The 24032-nt window shown below is 38.6% G+C and overlaps 1 protein-coding gene and 1 long non-coding RNA gene across 2 annotated transcripts in view; one reads left to right on the forward strand and one right to left on the reverse strand.

Moving 5' to 3' along the window:
• Positions 1–24032, reverse strand: part of prkcaa (protein kinase C, alpha, a) — a 205281-nt gene that overhangs the window by 81479 nt on the left and 99770 nt on the right. The window contains exons 4-5 of the mRNA XM_082136835.1: positions 8670–8781; positions 8353–8481 (exon numbers count right to left, since the gene is read on the reverse strand). Coding sequence (XP_081992961.1) covers positions 8353–8481; positions 8670–8781 — 241 coding nt within the window. The remainder of the gene's footprint in view (positions 1–8352; positions 8482–8669; positions 8782–24032) is intronic.
• Positions 8790–24032, forward strand: part of LOC309474516 — a 243910-nt gene continuing 228667 nt past the window's right edge. Inside the window, exon 1 of the long non-coding RNA XR_014197353.1 lies at positions 8790–9414. This is a non-coding gene — a long non-coding RNA (uncharacterized lncRNA). The remainder of the gene's footprint in view (positions 9415–24032) is intronic.

Here is a 24032-nt window from a genome sequence, read left to right on the forward strand (position 1 = left end):
ATATCTATGCACCAGTCTGCGTACACGTCAGATCAGATCACTTCGACATGGCTGCGTACTTACGATGGGGAATTGTTTAATTTGGACGACGGGGAATTGTTTTAATTTGGACTCTGTTGCTTGCTCTTTGAGACAGTGACCATCGACCTGCATTATATGACTGACAGACAAGAACGGTTTGACCTAAAAATATCAAAATTGAAACTACTGCAGAAAAAAAGACACCTACATCTTGGATGCCCTTGAGGTAAGCTAAAACATACCAAAAATTTATTTCAAAGTGAACTATCCCTTTAAGATGAGAATAAAGTTAGTGTTAATTAAAATTTTAAGGAAAACAAATATATTGATCTGAAATATAGCAAATTAATTTTAAAATTATTCAGGTACAATTACCAAACATATTTAAAGGTCTTTTTGTCTTTTTATTAATTGAATTAATAAACTAATTATATAAAACTATTGTCAACGCACTACAAATAAACTGGTTATATGCCTTTACTTTATTAATAAAACTTATTTAAAAAATACAAGGCTTAAGACATCTATTTTCCTTTGGTGGTACAGCCTGAGACATGCACAATAAAAATAAAATTGCCTTCTGCATTTTTGTTTTTGCTTTTCCCTCCATTGTACCGAACTCATACCGAACCGTGATGTCTGAACCGAGGTATGAACCGAACCGTGACTTCTGTGTACCATTCCACCCCTAACACACACACACACGGAAAGACCTGCCACACATTTCCTTTACTCAAATCCACAGAAAGGTTAGAATTTGAATATATAAAAAAGGGTAAATGCAAACATGCGGCACGCCACTAAGATGCAGTGAATATAATGAAACACAAGGGGCACAATAAAACTATATGTGGAGAATCTGTAGAGGGATTTTTGTGTGTGAAGTAGACACTGACAGATTACAACATCTAACACACCCTCTGTCTGAGAATGAAAATATCAACATTGACAACCTGAATGCCTGAATTGCCTAAGTTGGACAGGTAGAAGGCGCCCTTCACATTCATGACACCACATGTCTCTGTATGCTTTTGTCTTTTTTTATCCATCCATCCAATTTCAAAGCACTTTATTGGCATGACATTAGACACAATACCACAAACCAGTCATTCAAAATCCAATAACAGCATAGAGTAAACATTCAACAAAATAGAGCTAAAATGGAATAATAAAATAGCAAAAAGTCCTTATTTCTAAAGACATGACATTCTAAAACAAATGTCTAACATTTACATTTAAAAGGAGCTCTAATTTAACTGACCACAGCAATTTCTAGCCTGGCACAGCTTAGCCATAGGTGTGTGAAAGTGAATTTGGATGTAACACAAACACCCACAATTGTGCTGAATGACTGTCTTCATGGGAAAAAGGAAAAGGAAGCAACTTTCTTTTTTTAAAAAAAGAGAGAGAGCAGAACTGTGTAGAAAGGGAGTGAGAGTAGGCAAATGTTTGAAAAGTGATGGAGTTTCAGTCAGAACAGAAGTCTTTTTTTTTTTTTTTAAGTCCAATTTATTCTTCTGTTTTTCATATGCTGAAACTCTCAGAAGAAAACTGTGGCATGCAAATGGAGGTTCAAGCCCATAAACAGATCATGAAGCAAAAATAAAAATAAAATAAAAATAAATTCCTCCCTTGGACCATCTCTTCAAACGTTGCTTGCATATTTGACTTCCTCTTAGAGTAAATGTTTTATAGCTCTTTTAACTATACTCTGAGGTCTTCCCCTCAGAGGTGTGATGTATGATGGATTATCTTAAAAATAAAAGTATATTACATTGCCAAAAGACATCTTAATACCTTCTTAATAATGGCTTTTGGCTATTCCAGTAATGATAAATCTTAATGCTATATATTACACAATAACAATCTAGAGAATTATGTGCATCCAACTTTAATGCAACAGCTCGAGGAGGGCCTTTTTACAAAATGACAGTGCCTGTACAGTATCTACAAAGTGAAGTCCATAGAAATAAAATGACTGTATAGAGTATGGTAAAATGTAATGGACCTACACAAAACCCGGGCCTGAAACCCTACTGAGCACCTTTGAGATGAACTGGAACAATGAGCCAGGTCCCATCACCCAATGTCAGTGTTTGACCTCCCTGATGCATGGAAATCACACTTCCAAAACAACTTCCATTCTTTTTGGAAGCCTTTCTACAAGATGTTGTACAGGGATTTGCTGCCATTCAGAAATAAGAAGAGGTGCGGTAACCCCCTCAATAACCAAAACTGTACAGCGTGTACAACTGTAAAACAGTGAACTGTACAAGTGACTGCGTGATTGAATTGAGCAATGAAATTCACCATGGGCAGGGTTTGCACAGATCTAGTTTGTGTAAAAAAAAAAAAAAAACCACATTTAATATAAGGGTGTGTCCACATACTGGCTATTAACAGACTCATAGATTTCTGGTTAGATATTTCCAGATATTTCTGCTTGCATTATTATGTTACTCTTCTAACTCGTCATCCTTCTCACCTCAAGCTTTACATGGTTTACTTTACATGGTAGAGACGTTTAAATATATTTTACTGTATTTAAATATATTTGATTTAGCATACAGAACTGTTATAGCATATATAGCTAATCTCAACTCCCTGATTTTTTATTTTGTTTCAAAATCGAACTATATATTTTCACCCAGCTCTTTATATAAAGTTTCATATATAAGTATGTCTTATACTTGTGTAGGCTGATATCAAATGCTTGATTGCTTATATTGTCATAAAATGTAAACTATATTATTGCCCAGCTCCAGTCTGCTAAATGTGACTATAAGGCATGAAGATATTAATATATTATAAATATAATCATCATGATTTTCTATAAAGCTGCTTTGAAACAATGTGTACTGTGAAAAGAGCTATATAAATAAATTTGGCTTGACTTGTCAACATAGACAACACACCATGTCATCATCACTACCAAAAACATACACATATGCATGCACATTCTCATAACATATGCACATATGCACACGCCAACAAGCAAATACTGTCCTCTATATGTACAAGCGCATATGTGTGAGTGTGAATGCAGCCTGTGATCTATTCTTGAACTCATCGGTCTGACATTCTGCTAATGGCATTTTCTTCCTCAGCCAGTGAACGTCACAAGGACTAAATCACACTGCAGCTGTGTGTGTGTGAGTGTGTGTATGTGTATGTGTGTGTGTGTGTGTGTGTGTGTGTGTGTGTGTGTGTGTGTGTGTGTGTGTGTGTGTGTGTGGTTAGCTGGCACGTTGTAATCAGGCTGATTGTGCAGGTGCAGCTCCGGCAGACTTGGGCCTTCAGGCTCTTCAACTGACAGCACTGTTATAATACAGAGCTCAATTCAGCTGTACAAATGCTATGCACACCAAACGTAATGTTAAGGGTAACAGGCTAGTGACATCTCAACACAGAGTATCACAAAATCAGCATCTGGAATTATCCATATTATATCTGAAAAACAAATACAAAGTTTAATTTTATTTAATCTACAACGCTAGATTGTAGTTGCTTAAGTTTGACACTAGCCACAGCCTCAAACAGCAAACCAACGGACTGGACTGTTCACAGACCCAACTGATGCGCATTGCAAATTGGAATGCTTAACACAATGTCCATGACACAAGACTCAAACAAAAATAAAATTTCACTGACTGTAGAATTTTTTAATAAAATTCATGTCAGTGTCGATGAATGTAATATTAAATTAAAAACATTTCAGAAATCTTTTTTTTTTTTTACATAACATGTAGAACAAAATAACTTCTGATTCTATAACTTATTTTACATAAAGTATTACATAAGTTGTCAGTTAGTGCTTTACTCAGTTTAATTCATGAGACAGAGAAGTGAAGTACTGAAAAGAAATCTTGAAAATGTCTTGGAAAATGCAAATACTTATTTGAATAATGTTACATTGTGTGTGCACAATCAACATTTACATTAAGGGCCCTATCTTGCACCCAGCGCAATTGACTTTGTACACCAACGCATGTATCATTCCTATTTTGTACCCGACGCACAGCTGACTTTTCCCTCCATAGACGCACGTCTGTAAATTAGGGAATGAAGTTCCCGGGGGTCGTGTTCCGGCGCAAACGTTCCCTGGTGCTATTTTGCTGTTACAGAAAACAATTCTGCCACAGACCAGGAAAAACCTAGTCTAAAGTCAGTGGCGCGTTATTCAGATGCTCTTTTAACCCCCTGAGGTCGGCTGTATCGCCGGCGATACCAGCTCGCTTTTTTTTTATCAGTGTAAAAGAAACTCATAAATACTCTGTTGACTTTGATTTTCCATAGGAGTTTCATACATCAATCGATTCTGTTAAATGTGTATTATTTTTGTGTATACTCACAATAAAAACAAAGTGTTGTGCTTTTTGCCAAATAAAGAAAAATAAACACGAAGCGAGTTCTGCCTTCTCTCTGCCAGTGAAGTCCATTCTGAAACGCGTCCGAAAATGAACAATAACTCAGCGAATACTCAGTCAAACAGGCATACAGACACACAGGCATGAAGCTTGAATTCTCTTCTTTTAAATGAAGTAATTTATATAAAAAACAAATATTCTCATCTTGTGAAATCTGTATTAAAAGAGAGCGATTCCAGTCGAGCTCATCTCAGCTCATTACGTTTTAATCGGCCCCGCCCACGGAGAGCGCGCGCTATTCAAACGCAAATGACTGAGACGATCCCATACAAACTGTGAACGCCCACATATCAGCTTGAGAAAACACATCAAGTTTATTCAGATGATCAGTGTACTTGTCTACACTGTCTCGCAGCGCTGTGAGGAATAATACTAATGGAAAACGTACCTCAGAAGTGCTGGTATTTCGAGGAGCAACGGATGGAATACTGTAGTAAGTTTTTTTTCATTCTCAAGTAAATCGTGTTTCTGTGTGAATGAATGAACGAAAGAGATGCGCTGTTTACCACAGCTCGCAAAAAGACGGTTTAAATTTGAATTGCGTTTCTGTGTGTGAATGAATGATCTGCTTTTAGCAAACTATTTTGCTATACTGAGTAAAAATCGACTGAAATATGTTGAAATAAAATGTATTTGTATAAGCAATGTATTAAACTGCAAATTAACATTTATATTCATTATAATAAAAACGAAAGACCTATGTTACAGACAAATGAAAGACAACATTTCGTTGATTAGTTTTGGATAGATTACACATTTTTACTGTAAAATATCTGCCACCTCAAATAAGCTTTTGTTTGCCAATTTTTGCTAATATGTTAAATATAGTATGTTTTGTCAATGTAGGCTATATTCGAAGTAATGAATCCTTAACTTTGAAATATGTATGATAAAATGTATACTTTAGTTTTTACAAAGAAAGATTACACTTCAATTGTTGTTGTAATTGTAACCTTTTTAATAAAAAATATATATATTTACAAGGTAGATGTAAACAAATTTTAAAAGGTAAATATAAGCCTTTTCTTTAAATAATTTTTATTGTGTTTTATTATTGACAAATTTGGGGAAAGGATACATATTCCAAAACTGAAAATACAGTATGAGAATTAACTGCACAATTACTAGACATGTTTTCCTTGGATATTATACAATTTGCAATCAAAATTTGTGAAAAAAAATATAAAAAAATAAATTGACATGCTTCCAACTGTGAACCAATTTGGTAGAATATATATATATATATATATATATATATATATATATATGTATATATTGCTCTTGCATTCTTTCTTGTGGCTATAGGTGACACACCTGAATGAATGGCTCATTAAGTATGCGGGCCCCATTGTCTCCTCAGGTGTGAACCACTACATATGCATGATGCTGTTGAATGGTTGACGCCCCTTGCGCATATTGCCTTTACAAACAAAAAGTGTTTTACAAGATTTAAATCAATGTATTGTGTTATGTGAATGATAAGGGCAGGATGATTTTCACATCATTTTGAAGAAAAAACTCTAGGCAACAATATCAATTAGTCAAAAGTCTTATTGTCACATATTTAGTATGTGTTTTGTAGCCTTATTTCAGAAACTTTAGTTTTTAGTTTTTTCAATAATCATGCATAAACATTATTCTCTCAAAAATACAAACATGTACATGCATGTTGCTCACATATTATGGTAGCCCTGTTTGTGCTAAATAGAGTGTAATTATACCTTTGCAATTAATATGTTTATAAGCAACTGAAAAAAGCACAAATGTCAGGGTATGTCAGAACATCTCAAGGACCCCAAAAACCCCTCAGACCCCAGAGGGTTAAGGGCGCATGCTTGGCCATAATGTAGCGCAGGGGTGTCAAACTCAGTTCCTGGAGGGCCACAGCCCTGCAGAGTTTAGCTTCAACCCTAATTAAACGCACCTGATCAGCTAATCATGTCATTCAGGCTTATTTGAAAACTGCAGGTGTTTGTGTGTTGAAGCAGGGTTGGAACAAAACTGTGTAAGGCTGTGGCCCTCCAGGAACTGAGTTTGACACCTGTGATGTAGCGTGTGCACAACGCGCATACACTTTACTTCTCTCATCTACACAGACGCAGCAATTGACATTTTTGCAAACCATACATAATTAAAAGAAAAAATATTCCACAGAAGGGAAATCATTGTGGTGTCCATGAAGATGTGAAAAAATAGGCATATATTTAGCTTACACATTTACCCAAATTATTATACGGCAGTTTAACCGAAGCTAATTTGGGTGGGTGTCTCCCATCCCCATACAATGTCACTTCTCTGTCTTTTACGGCCCTGATGAGAACGTCGGTCTCCTGAGCTGTGAACCGCTCCTGCTGAGCGCCTAGAAAATTCGCCGTTATAATAGCAATCTGCCATGGAACAAGCACTTGCTTTTAAAGGGAATGTGAGATGACGCTCTGATTGGTTTATTTCACGTTACGTCCAAACCACACCTATGAGTAATGTAACTACTTCAGACCAACTCATTTTAGATTTGCGTCGGGCGCAAGAGTCATTTACCCCGCCGATATAATAGCAATTTTCTCTATTTTCCCTTTCAGAGGGGAACTGTTAGGGCCGTCTAGGCCCTCAGAAAGGGCCTAAACTACTGTAAAAAAAAAATAGTACATATATATATATATATATATATATATATATATATATTAGGGCTGGGATAAACGATTATTTTTTAAACGATTAATCTAGCGATTATTTTTTCGATGCATCGATTAATCTAACGATTAATTTTTTCAGACCGATTCGATTTCTATTCGATTCGATTATCGATTATCTCCCCATTAATTGACTACTAACAATTTATACATGTTGATTTACATATCTGAATGAAAAAACATGAATTCCTTAACATTGCAATATGTTTATTGCTCTTAAAAATGACAAAATAAAAGACTATACAAGTGCAAAGTAATGCATTCTTAGTCAGAGATAGCATTCAATAAAACCTTAAAGCCTTGAAAACACATAGCTTACTGAAACAAGCTTACTGAACACATAGGGCCTAGCTTACTGAAAAAAAGTTCTTTCAGATGAAAATAACAACAACTTGATGACTAGCATTCAATAAAAAAATAAAAAAAGGTCACCCAAAATACTTGTTTAGAGCAACTGAAAGAATACAGTAACCAATGTAAACTTGAGGGCTTTAAGCTAATACAGAGAGTGCTTTTCCAACAAAAAAAATAAATAAAAATTAATAGTGGGAGCCAGCAGCCTGTCATGGAGAAAAAAAAAATCTCCGAATGCTCCACGTGAAACTTTGGTGTTCCGCCCTTTTTCTATCGTGTCTAATGATTTTGGTTAATATGCACGAGGGAGAGAGAGAGCAAGACAGCGCTCGTGTAGTTTGAAGACTGTGAGTGCGCGAGCGCGCGTGAAACTTTGGTGTTTCGCCCTTTTTCTATCGTGTTTAATGATTTTGATTAATATGCACGAGGGAGAGAGAGAGCAAGCAGCGCTCGTGTTGTTTGAAGACTGTGAGTGCGCGCGCGCGGCCGGGGCTCTCTCTCGTACGCGCCCCAGCAGTCTATTCTACATCACTCACCGATCAAATAAGGATTTGACAGCCGCCAAAAAAAAGATCAATGCAGAAAAACCCCTGGATTGGTTATATAACGTTGGACAGAATGTTGATCCGGCCATCGCGTATATTCAGCGCACATAAGGTAAACGTTTTGCAAACGTTTTTTGGAGAAATAAAAACAGGTCGACGAATCGATGCGCATATTTTGCGTCGACGTATTTTTTGCGTCGACGTCATCGATGACCTCGACGCGTTGTCCCAGCCCTAATATATATATATATATATATACTGTATATCTTTTTGTATCTATTGTATCTTTGGTCATGGAAAAACAGTGAAACTCACCTGTGACATGCATTTTTTCTCCGATCACCTCAATCTTCATGTAAAGACGCCCTCGCCTCTCTTTGAAGTCCATTCCACAAAGGCTTGGCACATTCATCACACACTGCTTATGGACGTTCATATCACAGGCTGTGAACACATTATATATTGCATGTAACATTTTAACATTTATTTTAAAGTATAAAATATTCCAATAATTAATCAAATGATTACTGCATATACTGTATATCGATATAGTTATGGGCTACATCTAAAATAACTTCTTAAATTATCTTAAATTGCTTCCTCTGAGCTAAAATGTTTAGTATTGTACTTACAGTCACATTTCATTCCTTGGTGTAAGAGCCCATATAGAAGAGATCCACAGTGGTCACAGAACGTGGGACTGCCATAAGTGTGGATCTTAAATTTGTGCTTACTCCTAGGGTCCTACACAGATTAAAAAGACACAGAAAGAGAGAGAGAATAAGTCAGAAGATTAAGTCTGAGAATCAACAGGAACTAGATAAACCATTCTATTTCTGACGTACTACAGTATCTCACAAAAGTGAGTACACCCCTCACATTTTAGCAAACATTTTAGTATATCTACTCAAGGGACAATACAATAGAAATGAAACTTGGATATATTTTAGTCAATGTGCTGCTGTGTATGTGCAATGTATAGCAGTATATATTTACTGTAAATCTAGGCTGAAACTGAGTTACAGTACAGTGGCCAGGGTCATACAGAGGTTTTCCAAGACAGGTTCCACTCGTAACAGGCCTCACAAGGGTCAATAATAAAATAAGTTGAGTCCTCGTGCTGTGCGTCAGGTGCAGAAGCTGGCTTAAAAAAAAAAATAGACACATGAGTGCTGCCAACATTGCTTTAAATGTTGCAGAAGCGGAAGGTCAGCTTGTTAGTGTTCAGACCATACGCTGCACACTGCAACAAGTCGGTTTGCATGGCTGTTGTCCCAGAAGGAAGCCTCTTCTGAAGCTGGCTCACAAGAAAGCCTGCAAACAGTTTGCTGAAAGCAACCTGTCCAAGAGCATGAATTACTGGAACCATGTCCTGTGGTATGATGAGACTAAGATAAACTTGTTTGGCTCAGATGGTGTCCAGAATGTGTGGCAATGCCCTGGTGAGGAGTACCAAGAAAATTGTGTCTTGCCTACAGTCAAGCATGGTGGCCGGTAGCATCATGGTTTGGGGCAGCATGAGTGCTGCTGGTACTGCGGAGCTGCGCTTCATTGAGGGAAACATGGATTCCAATATGTACTGTGACATTATGGAGGAGTGGAAGAGGGTTCCAGTAACAACCTGTGCAGCTCTGGTGAATTCCATGGCCAGGAGGATTAAGGCAGTGCTAGATAACAATGGTGCTCACACAAAATATTGACACTTTGTACACAGTTTTGAGATGTTCACTGAAGCCACATCCACACGAAGCCAGAGCTTTCCCTATCCGATATTTTTTTTCCCCGTAAAAAAAAAAAAATTCCGTAAACACGGCGTCGTCTCAAGAAATATCTGCGTACACACGAAACCACTGAAACCGACTCAAAACGATGTAGTTTACATGCCAGACCAGTATGTGGCGCTGTAATTCTGCCACAGACATACACTAAAAACGGAGAAGAAGACTTAAAGCATGCGCATAAACCTTGCGCGCTGTATACCATGGCTGTATACAACAATAATATTAGGCACAGTAGCTTCTTTTTTTCTTTTCTTTTTTCTTTTTTAAACAAGAACTTTGTTGAACAATATGAAAAACCATAAATGTAGTTGCTGTGACTTAACGGTGTCTGACTAGTTGACACTTGGTGTGATGACATCATCGTTTCACAAAATGTACGGATTGGCCGTACACACGAAAACGCAAGGGCGGCGTTTTCAGATTTATCCACCTTGGGACCCGGTTTAAAAAAAATAGCGGTTTCAGTCTCCGAAAACGCCGGATCCGTGTGGACGAAACGCCAATACGATAAAAAATGTATACGTATACAGTGAAACGCGTCTCCGTGTGGACAGGCCCTTAGGGTGTACTCATTTTGTTGCCAGCTATTTTGACAATAATGGCTGTATGTTTAGTTATTTTCAGAGGACAGTAAATATACACTGCTATACAATCAGAACAATGACTAATCTAAAATATATCCAACTTTCATTTCTATAGTATTGTCCCTTGAGAAGACATACTAAAATGTTTGCTGAAATGTGAGGGGTGTACTCACTTTTGTGAGATACTGTATTCATGCTTGCGCTGCTTCCGAAATATATTCCTTTTATATGCTCCTATTATTCTGCTAGTAAATTAATTATGACAGAATTTTCATTCCCTTTCAGTCAGTCACGGTCAAGGTTACGTTGATGAATAATGTTATGGGGTCTCACTTAGGAGCCCAATCACCTTCTGGTAGTAAGAAAATGGGCTAATGAAGATTGGCGAGTAAGATTTGCATGACAAGCCACACCCCCGGACATACGGCTATTTAAGATGGCCGGCAACTCACTCATTCAGCTCATTCAACATTCAGGTTGTTTTTACAGCACTCTGCCGATCTGCCTTCACTTGAGAGGAGAAGTTCTATGGTTGGAGATAAGGTGCATTCAGTTGTGTTTTTGCCCCATGATTGCACAGTGCAGCGATCTCACCCCTGGGTGCTTCAACAGAAATAAGCAGTTTCCCTAAAAGAACAAAGCACGGGTATCGTTGTGTCTTTTTCAAGATGGCATTTCACCTGTGTGTTTCTGGATGCGGTAGCTTCCTGTCCCTGTCTGTTCTCACTGTGGGAACATGACATTGTGATGTTAAGATTAAGACTCCAATACCTTGATAAAGGTGGAGTCCCCTCCGTTCTTCCCCGTGCTGGTCTCTCTGCACCACAGAGAACCACTTCGGTTAATAGGCAGGATGATCTGCGGATTATAGTGGGAGCTCTCCTACCGGGCCAGTTCCAATGGGCTTCCCACGCCCCCCACACAGGCTGTGAAGCTTTCTGATGAGTCTGCGGGTCCTTCGCATGGAGGAATTTGCCCAGAAGTTATCTGCATTACAGAAGCAGACGGAAGCAATCAAGCACACCTTACCCCACCAGGATTCTGCTGGTACCAGACCGCCGAGGGCTGCCCATCCACCTGCCCACCACCAAGGGCGTCCCCCTGCGGCATCTACATCTGCTCCTGTGTGGCCCAAGCAGCAGGCAACATCTAGGTTGCAACTTCGAGCAACCCGCAGGAAGGCGACGCATCTCAGCCACCGTTTAACCCTCCAAGCAGTCGTTGAAGCAACATACCGTGAGACAGGTGACCCAGAGATGGAGGGAATTACTGTTTTCCAGGAGGAGGGCTCGGTGGATAATCTTTTGTTTTTGAAAAAAGTTTATTTCTGTTCTGCCGAAATTTCAATAAAAGATGTTTCCTAAATCTCTGGGTCACATGAGGTGCAATGTGAGAGGAGATGCGACACTGCACTTCCTCACTCTCGACCACCTCTTCTCTCGCCACAGTGCAGGACTTTACAGTTTGAGGCCGTGATGCCGCCACAAGCATCTCCAGCCAAACCTTTGACACTTCCGTAAAACCAGGTAAGAGTCACACCACACTCACTGCCTCACCTAGCTGCCCCTCCGTGTGTACATCTGTACATCTAAAGTTTTACATCTGTAGTTCCGCTGGTGCCACTTGCAGTGTCTGGGGGCTTGGCTAGTGCTTACCAGCCCGTCTCGTTGGCTCATCCGACTCGGTCATGCAATTCAGTTCGCACTGCGACTCACAAGGTTCAGTGGTGTCCTGTTTACCTCAGTGGCAGACAAAGATGCTCCTGTCCTGCATGCGGACATTGCGGTCCTGCTGGCAAAGGACACAATAAAGCCAGTCCCTCCAGCTGAGATGAAGTCAGGGTTTTACAGCCCATACTTCATTGTACCCAAGAAAGGTGGTGGGTTACGGCCAATGCTGGATCTGCGTGTCTTAAACCGGGCCCATCACAAGCTCCAGTTCAAGACGTTAATGCAGAAACACATCCTCACATGCGTTCACCCTCAACATTGGTTTGCAGCAATAAGCCTGAAGAACTCGTACTTCCATGTTTCGATTTTGCCTCGACACAGACCGTTCCTACTGTTTGCTTTCGAGGGTCGGGCATACAAATACAAGGTCCTCCCATTCGGGCTGTTCCTGTCTCCCTGCATTTTTACAAAGGTCACAGAGGCTTCCTTTGCCCCGCCAAGGGAAGTGGGCATTCGCATTCTCATTTGCAATCTCGACAACTGGCTCATTCTAGCTCACTCTCGAGATCAGTTGTGCAAACACATAAACCTGGTGCTAAGGCAACTCAGCCATCTGGGGCATCAGGTCAGCTGGAAAGAGAGCAAACTTTCCCCTGGGCAGAGTATCTCTTTTCTCGGTATGGAGTTTGATTCGGTCAATATGATGGTGCATCTCACAAACGAGTGAGCCTAGTCAGTGCTAAACTCTCTAAATTAATTCAAGAACATGACAGCGGTTCCACTGAAACAATTTCAGAGGCTCCTGGGGCATATAACATCCACAGCTGTGGTCATAACGCTTGGATTGATGCTTATGAGACCGCTTCAGCACTAGCTACATGGCATGGCGCTCCAGCATACATCGGTGATCATCACACTGGTCTGTCAAGTAAAGTCAAGTCACATTTATTTATATAGCGCTTTTTAAAATACAGATAGTTTCAAAGCAGCTTTACAGAGATAACAGGAATATAATGCAAAAAAGTTTGTTTCCAGAAGAAAATAGCATTTCAGTGATGTTTCATTTTTGTTTTAAAAAAGTTATTAATTTAGTTAATTTATTTATATATATATATATATATATATATATATATACATATATAGCCGCTCTGGAGTAAACCGTGATGTCATCGTCCAGCTCAGTTCAGTTCTTGTATACTAGTGTCAATGCAGGCAGATCAATATTATTGGTGAATATTAAATTAAATGTTAAATTTAATTCCCCAACTAAGCAAGCCAAGCCAATAGCAACAAAGGTGGAAAAAAAACGATGTTCTGTCACCACACTTTCAGCCCTTGGTCAGACCTTGCCTTTCTACGGGCCGGAGTGCCCTTAGAACAAGTGTCCAGGCACATTGTTGTCACGACAGATGCCTCAAGAATAGGCTTGGGTGCCGTATGCAACGAGCACGCCGCCTTGGGCTCCTGGACAGGACCTCGACTGCAGTGGCATATTAACTGTCTCGAGTTACTAGCTGTACTGCTGGCCCTGTGCCGGTTTTGACTGTTACTGCAGGACAAGCACGTATTGGTCCGAGCGGTGCCCTTGAGCCGTTACAGTCAACCAAGCTTAAGATCCCTGTCCCTTAAGACAGTGCTCACGTCCATTAAGAGGGTGGGGGACCTGCAGGCATTTTCGGTCACTTGGAGCGTTGCCTCCCCACCTGGCGAACCCTGGGTTGAGTTTCCTTTGAGCATCCTTTGGCAGTCAGATGCAGCAGAGGCGTCCAACGCCAGGCCCAGTACTTGAGATGCATGCCCGTCCATGTATGGACCATACCATCCATGTATGGTTTCCTGACCGGTTGGTCAGCCCCTGTGCTGGACTAGATGTCCCTATATTGTGATTCCCTCTTGGGAACTGTGGGAAGAATCCCACATGTATATTCTTCCATGGTATGGTTTCCCTGTCTGCAAACCAGTGTCTTTCCCTGGGCAGATTCTGCTCTTCCCTGTCCCTGCATCTGTAGTGGTTTCATCCTTGTCTAGGAAGAACCTACCGCAGAGATCTTACATATGTAACACTGCCCCATGGGTCAGACCATATGTGTATTTCCACACGCTCCTCCCTATGGATTGGATGTGGCCTTCGTAGCGTCCCTTTCAATCTGGACTCAGCACGCTTCCCCAGTTTTGTCCAACCAGTCATGGCTGAATAAGGTAAAACACAAAGGAACATCAGCTATCGACCTTCCCCTTGGAAAGTTCTGTCCTTCCGTGCCACCAGGTACGGAGGTCTGTTCGACTTACATGGGTCGCTGGGAAGGTTAAGCAGTTTCCATAGGGACCCCATAACTTCAGTCTTTTTGAAGAAACATCAAACGTGACTGACTGAAAGGGAACGTCTTGGTTACCCTTGTTCCCGTAAAGGAGGGAACGGAGTCGTTACGTCCCGTCCTTCCACAACACTGTACCACATGCTGAACTCCTCAGCACAAACCTGAGTTGCAGGCCACTTTTTATACCCGTATGTCCTGGGGAGTGGTTTGCCATGTATATATATATTAGGGGTTTAACATTACAAATTTCGGTACGTGTCTTTAGGTTCAGTACACGTGTACCGACGAATACAGAGTTGTAGCCCATTAACCACTTTTAACCACCATTAACCACCAATAATCGCAATAAGCTCTGTGTTTTGTTACTTTCGATAATAAACAAAGTCTCATCTCTCAAAAATGTTTACATTTTATCACGACATTCAAACAATAAATGCAATTTTGATGTTATTTGATGTGGCGTGACAGATCACTGTATAGATGCCTCAGTTCAAACTGCAGCACGGACATTATGGCACATAACATTATAGTTTATATGTGTTATTCTCCATCTTTGTAAAATGTCTGGGAAAAAAATCAGTTGTGGCACAATCAAGCAAAACGCCTTTGCTTTTGAAGACACAGAGCTGCAGTGGGAAAATTAGTGGGGGTTTTTTGCCTTAAATTCTTTGCATTGTTCATGGGGGTTTAATTATAGCAACACATTATAGAGAGGGAAGGAGAATGTCTAATCCAGTGGGGCCTCAGACATAACGTAAGAAAAGATGGGATTAATTTCAGAGGCCTGACCATAGCCAAACATTAAAGATACTCCCTCACTTCAGAAAACCATCCATTATTAAAAATGAATGAATATTTCATGAATGGTTGAATATAATTAGCTATAATGGCTTACTACAACATTTAACACTTGCATCTATGTTGCTACAGAAATCATTATAATGATATAATATGACCATTAAAATCCAACTAAAATCAAAATAGCCATTAAAAATTGAATAGAATGAAAGCCTCATGCCTTATGAAACTATTGTGCTTTCTCCATGTCATCCAATTTCCAGATAGGAAAAACTACAAAGTGCGAGTACCGTTGTCAGTAATGGCCTAGATCAGAGTTTCCTAAACTGGGGTTTGCTAAGCCTTGGAGGTTTGTGAGGGAACTTCAGTGGGTTTGTGAGTTGAATTAAAGCCAACAATTAATTATATCAAATGTAAAATTAAGATAAATAAATGGGGCTGTATTACAATCGCAATATAAATTAGTGCGCATGCCCAAAGAAGAGACAAGGCAGTCGCCTTGGTTTTAGTGTAAAAAAGCTTAAATATTATGTGGTTTTTTTTCACAAAAACAGTTTGAAGGAAAATAATCAGTGAGCTGAATGCACATTTACTTTATATTCTTGGTGCTTTATTAAGTCTTAAAGTAAATCACAATGTACCGCCATTGTACTGCATTAACCCAACTGGTTTGGAGAAAGCAAAACAAAAAAAAAAAACAAAAAAAAAAAACATGACAAGACCATCCATGGCATCGAAATCTAATCCACCATAAACTGGGCATTACAAGGACATGAAGCTAAAGAAGATTATAGTGATTTTTAAAAACCTCTCATCTTTTTTTTTTCTTTTTTTCTTCTAAACATATAGTTCAGTTGATTCTACATAATCACATAAAAACAGCACACAAACCAAGTGACTGACAAGAACAAGATATATGATCAAGTCAAATCTGAAATTCCTCCCATCCAAAAAATCACAATAAGCTTTGTTACTTTTGATATGAAACAGTCTCAGATTTTAAATTTTATTTATGAAATTAAAACAATATACCTTATTCATAGCAGTGCCATCTTTGATTTTTAACCGGAATGAAAGTGGCTGTGAGGGATGGACATACGTCTCTTCGGTGAGTTGTATGTTTATTTATTTGTTTTCAATATCTTTATTATTAGTATCAATATCTATATTCAATATCTTTACTAGAAATTTCTGTACACAAAAAAACTTCAGACGTGATCTAGGAGCTTAAAGCTTTTTACAGCGGATGACATTGAAAAAACGTTAAGTTTATCCTTCACAGCCTCACTTTCATACCTGTCATGGCGCTGCTCTGAATTAGGTCTATAAATACTGTTTTGGCGCTCTTTAATGTGGCATATCAGATCGCTGCTCAGATCAAGCGAAGCAGTAGCACAAAGCACATGTGAACGGATCGTCTCTTCCGCTTTATTACTAGTTACAGTGAGAAATAAAAATTAATGAACATCAGAAATCCGGTAAATTACCGAAATCCGTATCATGTCTCATGTAATTGCTCAGTGATTCAACTGCGGAAAGACGTCAATAAAACAGCTTGTAAACAATGTCATGTAATGTTACATTTACCTCAGAAAAGCATATCAATGACCATAAACTTGTTAGTCTGCTAGAAAAAGGAACTCTAGAGAGGTGCATTTTGCTAAATATATACACCATATTACCTATTCATTATATATTTTTTTTTACTGTTCTTCAATATTTAATGTATGTTTGATCTAAATTGTTTGATAAATTCATAAAATTTTTATGACAGTCACCAATGAAATGTTTATATATATATATATATATATATATATATATATATATATATATATATATATATATATATATATATATAAAGGAGTAGAAACATAATTATGCAATTATAAAGTTAGTATTATAACCTTATCATTTAAACTTCCTTAAGTGTAATTTAAGTGTTTGTATACAAACTAATTTTAACCTTCAATATTATGGTAATGTAGTACCAACTGACTTTCAGTATAGTTTACAGCATTAGTTTTGAGAGATTTTTTTTTCCTTGAGAAAATTTGCCATGTACTGTACCTGATATATATCCAGAACAATCTGTATCGAATCGAAGTTAATCAGAATCTAATCGAAAACTTGTCGAAAATGTAACATTTGTGTCAATACCCAGGCCTAGTATGTATACCCACCCAGAATGACCCTTACCACTTGGTAATGAGTCATTTATACGACTCCAAGTGGTGCTCAAGCACCTGCCCTTTTTAAATGTTATATTTTAGTTTTTATTTAAATTTGGCCCATGGCATCAGTTCTCAATAAAGTGTGTGTGGTGTGTGTGTGTGTGTGTGTGTGTGTGTGTGTGTGTGTGTGTGTGTGTGTGTGTGTGTGTGTGTGTGTGTGTGTGTGTGTGTGTGTGTGTGTGTGTGTGTGTGTGTGTGTGTTACATGTCTGTCTGTTTCTGGACCTTCTGTGCTCATTGTGTTCAGTTTCCCGCCACTCCTTGTTTCCATGATCACGATCCTCATTAGTTCATTTAGTTCAGCTGTGTCTGTGTATATATATTTGTGTGTGTGTGTGTATTTTGTCAATTTTAAATCGCAATTTTAACCAGAAAAATCTAAAATGTATTCCCAAAATCGTGCAGCCCTATAGTTTCTCTTGATATCAGCATGCTCACAGTTGTTTAGTTTTTTTTTTTACACAGACCAGATGCCAATGATGAGTCCTTCTGATTTAAACATGCACATGAGTCTCTGTACATGAACATGGTAAAATGAAAAATCAAACACCTTGGAAATGACAGGTATGTACTATGTTTCACGAATGGCACAAAGGTGTGTGACTGTTCAAGTCTCTGTCTTTAGATCAGTGTGTTCAATAACATGCTTTTTTGTCCTTTATTGTGTATCTTTGGATTATGTTGTGTTTTTAAGGCAAGACACTACAGGTGAATAGGGTAAAATTTTTAACTAGCAGATATCACCCTGAAACTTTCCCAGTTGATTACCTACATTAAGATGAGAAAAAAATGTATTACAAGTTTTTTTGTAATTTAATATTGAAATATGCAAATTAGGCAATATCTAATTAAATATGCGCTAATTTGTATATATTTAAAAAAACGAAATCTGAGTATTGGATAAAGCCAGATTAAAAATTATTTTTTCATTGTGTTCACATATTAGATGGGGAAAAAAATACAGAGGGATTTATGGATATCTACTTTTGTTATACTGTAAATCAGAATATACTGTCAATAGCCTTAAAAAAATGATTTTCGCCATGTTTTTTGGAATAAAATGTTATATAAATCAGGCTAGGAATAATTTATTTAATTTATTTACCAATACCTCTGTAAATGTCTTCATAATATAACTAGGTACAAGACTGGAAAGTTTGGTGTATATAGGTGCTACTGAAGTGGAGATTTCGTACTTGGAGTATGAGAGAAAGGTCATTTTTAGAAAACGGGCTTTAAAGATTTATCATCAGCCAATGAGATTGCGTATTCAGTCCTTTTACTTTCGCGATTGGTTGCTGATAAAAAGGAAATAACCATATTTGGATCCGACAGCATTGTACAGTGAAGAGAGAGCTTTCCAGCGGTGCCTGTGATGACAGAGAGCAGACAGAGATCGCGGATCGGCGGGATGATTTACAACGACAACTTTTGTTGAATTTACACGAAATCTACAGACGCAAACAGACAAAGTGTAGTAAAATAAAGACCTAAATGTGTATTTCTGACTTTTTTTTTCACCACAGTCTGAAAGAAGACATGTTATTGAAGACAAATATCCAAAAATCTCAAAATTGACCAGTAAAAAAACAACAATGTTTTTGCCTGCCGTGTCTCGCCTTAAATCTCTCCTCATTCTTTGTGCAAGGTTCCTCATAATGATAGGGCCTGGTAGCACCTGATAGGGCCATTATGGGAGGGTCTTTGTCTTTTTCAGGTGTGAAACACATCAATATTCATGATGATTCACACCTCCTCACATAAAGCTTTCTTTCACAAAACATGTCTTACAAATTTTAAATCAATATATTGTTTTATCTGAATGAGTACACAGGATGATTTTCACATAGTTTTGAAGCAAATATTCTAGGCTATGTGATACAATTTTCAAAAGTCTTGTGAAGAAATAATCAGTATGGGTTTCATGACCTTATTTCAGTGACATTTGTTTTTGTTTTTTTCCACAAACCACGCATAAACGTCATTATCTCAAAACTACAAACTTTTAAATACATGCTGCTGACATATTATTGTAGCAGAGTTTGTGCTGAATACAGTGTAATCAGACTTTAGCCATGAAAATGTCACAAGTAACAGAAATAAGCACACATGTCAGAGCATGTCAAAACACCTCCAGGACCCAGAAAACACCTCAGACCCCATAGGGTTAATGAAAGTGTAATTAGAGCCTCCTCTCATTTTGGAGAGTCTGCTCCTCAGAGCTCCACATATATAGTATTATTTTTACTAGGGATGTTCTAGTACCCAGTGAATTTAGGTCTCCCTTCATTTTAGAGAGTCAGTTTGCTGAGGCCTCCGCTCTCAGAGCTCCATTCAAACAGTACATCTGAAGTCATAGGCTCGTTTTTGAGCCTTCTCGGCTAACTCTCTTTGAGGTAGAGTATTGTCAGGCCTCCTCTTACTTCGAGGGTCGTCATGCTGAGGTCTCCGCTCCCCTGAGCTCTGCATAGCTAGTAGTCCTTAGTATAGAGTGCAGTTTGGCCTCCTCTCACTTGAGAGAGTCATTCTGCTGAGGCCTGTGCTCTGTATAGACAGTGCCTTGAAGTTGTAGGCTCTTAAGAGCCCCCTCTGTTAACTGTCTTTAAGGTTGAGCATTTCTGCCTCTTGTTCTAAAGAGTCATCCTGCTGAGTCCTTTGCTCCCCAGGGCTCTATCTAGAACTCTGCTCTCAGAGCCTTGTACAGATAGTAGTATTGGAGTTGTAGGCTCTTGGGGAGCCTCCTCTGTTAACTGTCTTTAGGGTTGAGTGTCGTTAGGCCCCCTCTTGTTATAGAGAGTTGTTCTGCTAAGGCCTCTGCTCTCCAGAACTCTGCACAAACAGTGTTATCAGTATGTTGGCTCTTTGGGAGCCTGTTGGATGAGACTGTCTCTGGTACAGTGTGTTGTTAGGCCTGCTCTCATTTTAGAGAGTTGTTTAGCTGAGGCCTCCGCTCCTACAGCTCTATCCAGACAGTTGCAATAAAGGTGTAGGCTCTTTTTGAAGCCTCCTAAGTTAACTGTATTTAGGGCTGAAGGTTGTAAGGCCTCCTCTCGTTCTAGAGAGTCATCCTGCTGGAGCCTCCACTCTCCAGGGCTCTTCACAGACAGTTTTGTCTAGGTGTATGGCTCTTTGGATAAGAGCCTCTTTGATAATACAGTATCTGGCATAGAGTGTGGTTAGGCCTTGTTACGTACGTGTACGTATTTAGAGTGTTGCAATAGGGGTATATGTAGGTAGTTTGTTGTTGTTGTGTGTGTGTGTGTGTGTGTGTGTGTGTGTGTGTGTGTGTGTGTGTGTGTGTGTGTGTGTGTGTGTTTCAGTGTGTTCGTTTAGAGAGTCATTTTTGCTGAGGCTTCCACTTTTTAAGCTCTGTTTTGTGTGTATGGTTGAGTGCTGTAGTACTCCCCTCATTTGTGAGGGTCATTAAAGCTTATTATTAACCCTCTGAGGTCGGCAAACGCGCCCCCGCGTTTTGCTGGATTTTCTTCACATTGTAGCACAATAAACTTAAATTACTCCGTCATTTATGGTCATACAGAAAAAAGAAATATAAAAAAAGAATCTGTGATATTTCTACTTTTGTATGTGTCCACTTACAATCAAATCAAAACATTGTGCTTTTGTAAAATAAAGAAAATAAACAGGGTGTGCGTTCTGCCTTACTTTTTTTTCTTGAGCACGTCTATAAACTGAAACAAAACTCAAAAAATACTTGTCACACATTTATGAGCCATATACCTTTATACACATTTAAGTGTGTACTTTTAAATGATCGGATTCAAACTGAAAACAAATATTCTCTGTTTAAAGGGGTCATATAATGGTACATGCACTTTTACAAGTTGATTGCACTGAAATGTCTGTTGGCAGTGCCTGTACACAACCATCCTATCATGATTAAAATCCATCCAGTGGTTTTGTTTTAATCTCCTTATATGTTTGACCATCTATGAAATCAAGCCGTTCGATATTGTGACGTCATAAGATCGTACGCCCCTCCCGCGATTGTGATTGACAGCCGTGCTTCAACACAAGACCCGCCCTGAGCAAGCTGTGACAGCCGTCGTCATAGTAGTCCGCCATTGTTGATATGCTGGAGTAGAATGGCGTCTACACGATTGTGGTGTTCTGTTCTTAGATGTAATAAGGAACACAGCAGTCATTTGGATGTTCCTAAATCTGAGCCGTTATAGATGCAGTGGCTGAGTTTTGTTTTTGAAGCGATATGCCCAAAGGATTGACGCGGGGATTCCCTCACGGGGATTCCCCACGATCGTCCATGCTTTCATGTTTACGCGAATCATTTCACACCAGACAGCTTTACAAACGAGAAAAAACGGATCGGTACCAACGTGTTACTGCTGAACCTCCAGAAGATGTGAGTGTAATGTTTTATTAACCTTTATATTAGTATTTATTAGTGGTGGGCCGTTATCGGCGTTAACGTGCTGCGTTAACGCGAGACTCTTATCGCGCGATAAAATAAATATCGCCGTTAATCTATTCTCCAAGTTGGGTTGGGAGATGATGACGCAATCTACCCGCGGCCGCGAGGTAAACCCGGCTGCAACGCATATTCGTCGTCATCTTAAGTAAACACGGCTGAAAGTGAAAGCTGGTGAAAAAGATCGGTGCAACATCCATTATTTGGACTTGGTTCGGGTTTAAGCCGTCAGACGAGCAGCAGCAAACTATAGACAGAGTGTGTGGGGTAACAGTTCGGTAAGTTAACACACGACTAATCCGTTATACCACCTCAAATTCAAAACGAAACATGATATCACTGAATACCAGCACGCGCGTATTATTCCCATTCCAATATATAACCTAGTGGTGTAGCACATAATCTCGATTTAAAGAATCGTTGTTGTGTTTCTTTTTAACTGAAAAGACATCAGTTAGACAATATTCTAATTTTAAATTTGGGGTTTCATAAGCTCCAAGCCATAATAAACATTAGACCTACTTAAGTCTCTGCAGCTAGTGTACTTAAATTTTATTTATCTGCAAAATTATGTTGTATACTTACAGTTTTGCACAATATATGTTCTCAAAACTACATACACCCTTTAAAAAAAAATACATTTAGCAGTTGTTTAGCATGGGTCTGTGTAATCTGTTCTGAAATGGTTTTATTATAATATACTGTATATCGTTATCGCAAGAGGCTGCAATGTATATCACAATATAGATTTTAGGCCATATCGCCCATCCATAATTGATAGCCTATAGTAGTTGATAATAACATAGGCCTACCTAATGTTGCCTACGTACGGTAACAGTACAGTAGTAACCTTTTACAGTCTATGAGTAGAACAGCTTTCTCAAGCAGTTTGTGATGCATTTTGGAAACAGGAGATGAGCCCCTGGTCTAATGTGCCACCTGGCTTGAGAAACCCGTTCTCAAAGACTTACTTTTATAGTCATTATTTGGGTAGCACACATATTCTGAATGCCTTCGGCAGAATTCAAATGAGCCATTTTAATCTAGATTAATCTAGATTAATTTCAAAATTAATCTAGATTAATCTAGATTAAAAAAAATAATCTATGCCCACCTTTAGTATTTATATTAATCTTTGCGAAATTTGCAAACCTTGCTGCAGGCTTCACGATGAATGCATCTAAGGTTTACACTCAGGGTACATTACAGCATGTTTTCTATGTACGACGTTCTCAATATAATTCATAATCCCACGTTTATAATGAACAACGCGTGGTTATTGTGTTACAAAACGGTGTACGCACAGAACAGAGGGGCGGGGTGAGCAAAGCTCATTATCATTTAAAGACACATGCACTGAAACGGCGTGCTGAAAACAGAGCTGTTTTTGACCAGGTAAAATTAGTGTTTTCTTACAATACTAATGAGAATTTTTAATTAAAGTATATTACAAACTTTTAATTTAGACCCTAAAGAATCATATTAGCTTGTACAAAAATGGCATTATATGACCCCTTTAAGTAATTTGTATAAAACCAACAGGATGTCCAGTATCTCAAATGCTTGCTAATTACTTTTAATTCGACCACGCCCACTCGCGCAAAAGTGATTCACATGCAAATCTCCACATGGAACGCTAACGCCCTCCTTACCTCAAACACAAAACACCAAAAAACTTCACAAGTCTCTGCTTTTCGTCGAGTTTGGAAGACACGTCTGAGCTTACATTGGATTTAACTCAGAAGAAGAATAACGCGATTTGAAGACAAGAAAGATGTAAGGTAAGAAATTCTTACTTATTAGTTTATGGTATTGTTGCATAAACTTCACATGGCAGTTGAACTGTTGCTAGATATATGGTGAATATTATACTATTTAGACCCGTGTTTACTGTTAAATACTGTTTGTGGATATCTGCTCAAACATAGATATGTATAACCATTAGGGCTTTCACGATGTTAGATTTTTCACACCACGGTTGTTGTGGCCAAAAGAATTCACGATATCGATATATCGCGATATCTATAGAATCTATTTCAGGTAGTTATCAGTCAAATTCATTTTTACTTTGTTTATATACAGTAGTTTTTCTTTTTTACCCAACAAACATAAGGATACTGATAGACAAGGCACATGCATTTTTTACTTCTTGCGTACTCAATCTATGGCA

This window comes from Leuciscus leuciscus, assembly GCF_965113295.1.
Source record: "Leuciscus leuciscus genome assembly, chromosome: 14".
NCBI classification, from domain to species: Eukaryota; Metazoa; Chordata; class Actinopteri; order Cypriniformes; family Leuciscidae; genus Leuciscus; species Leuciscus leuciscus.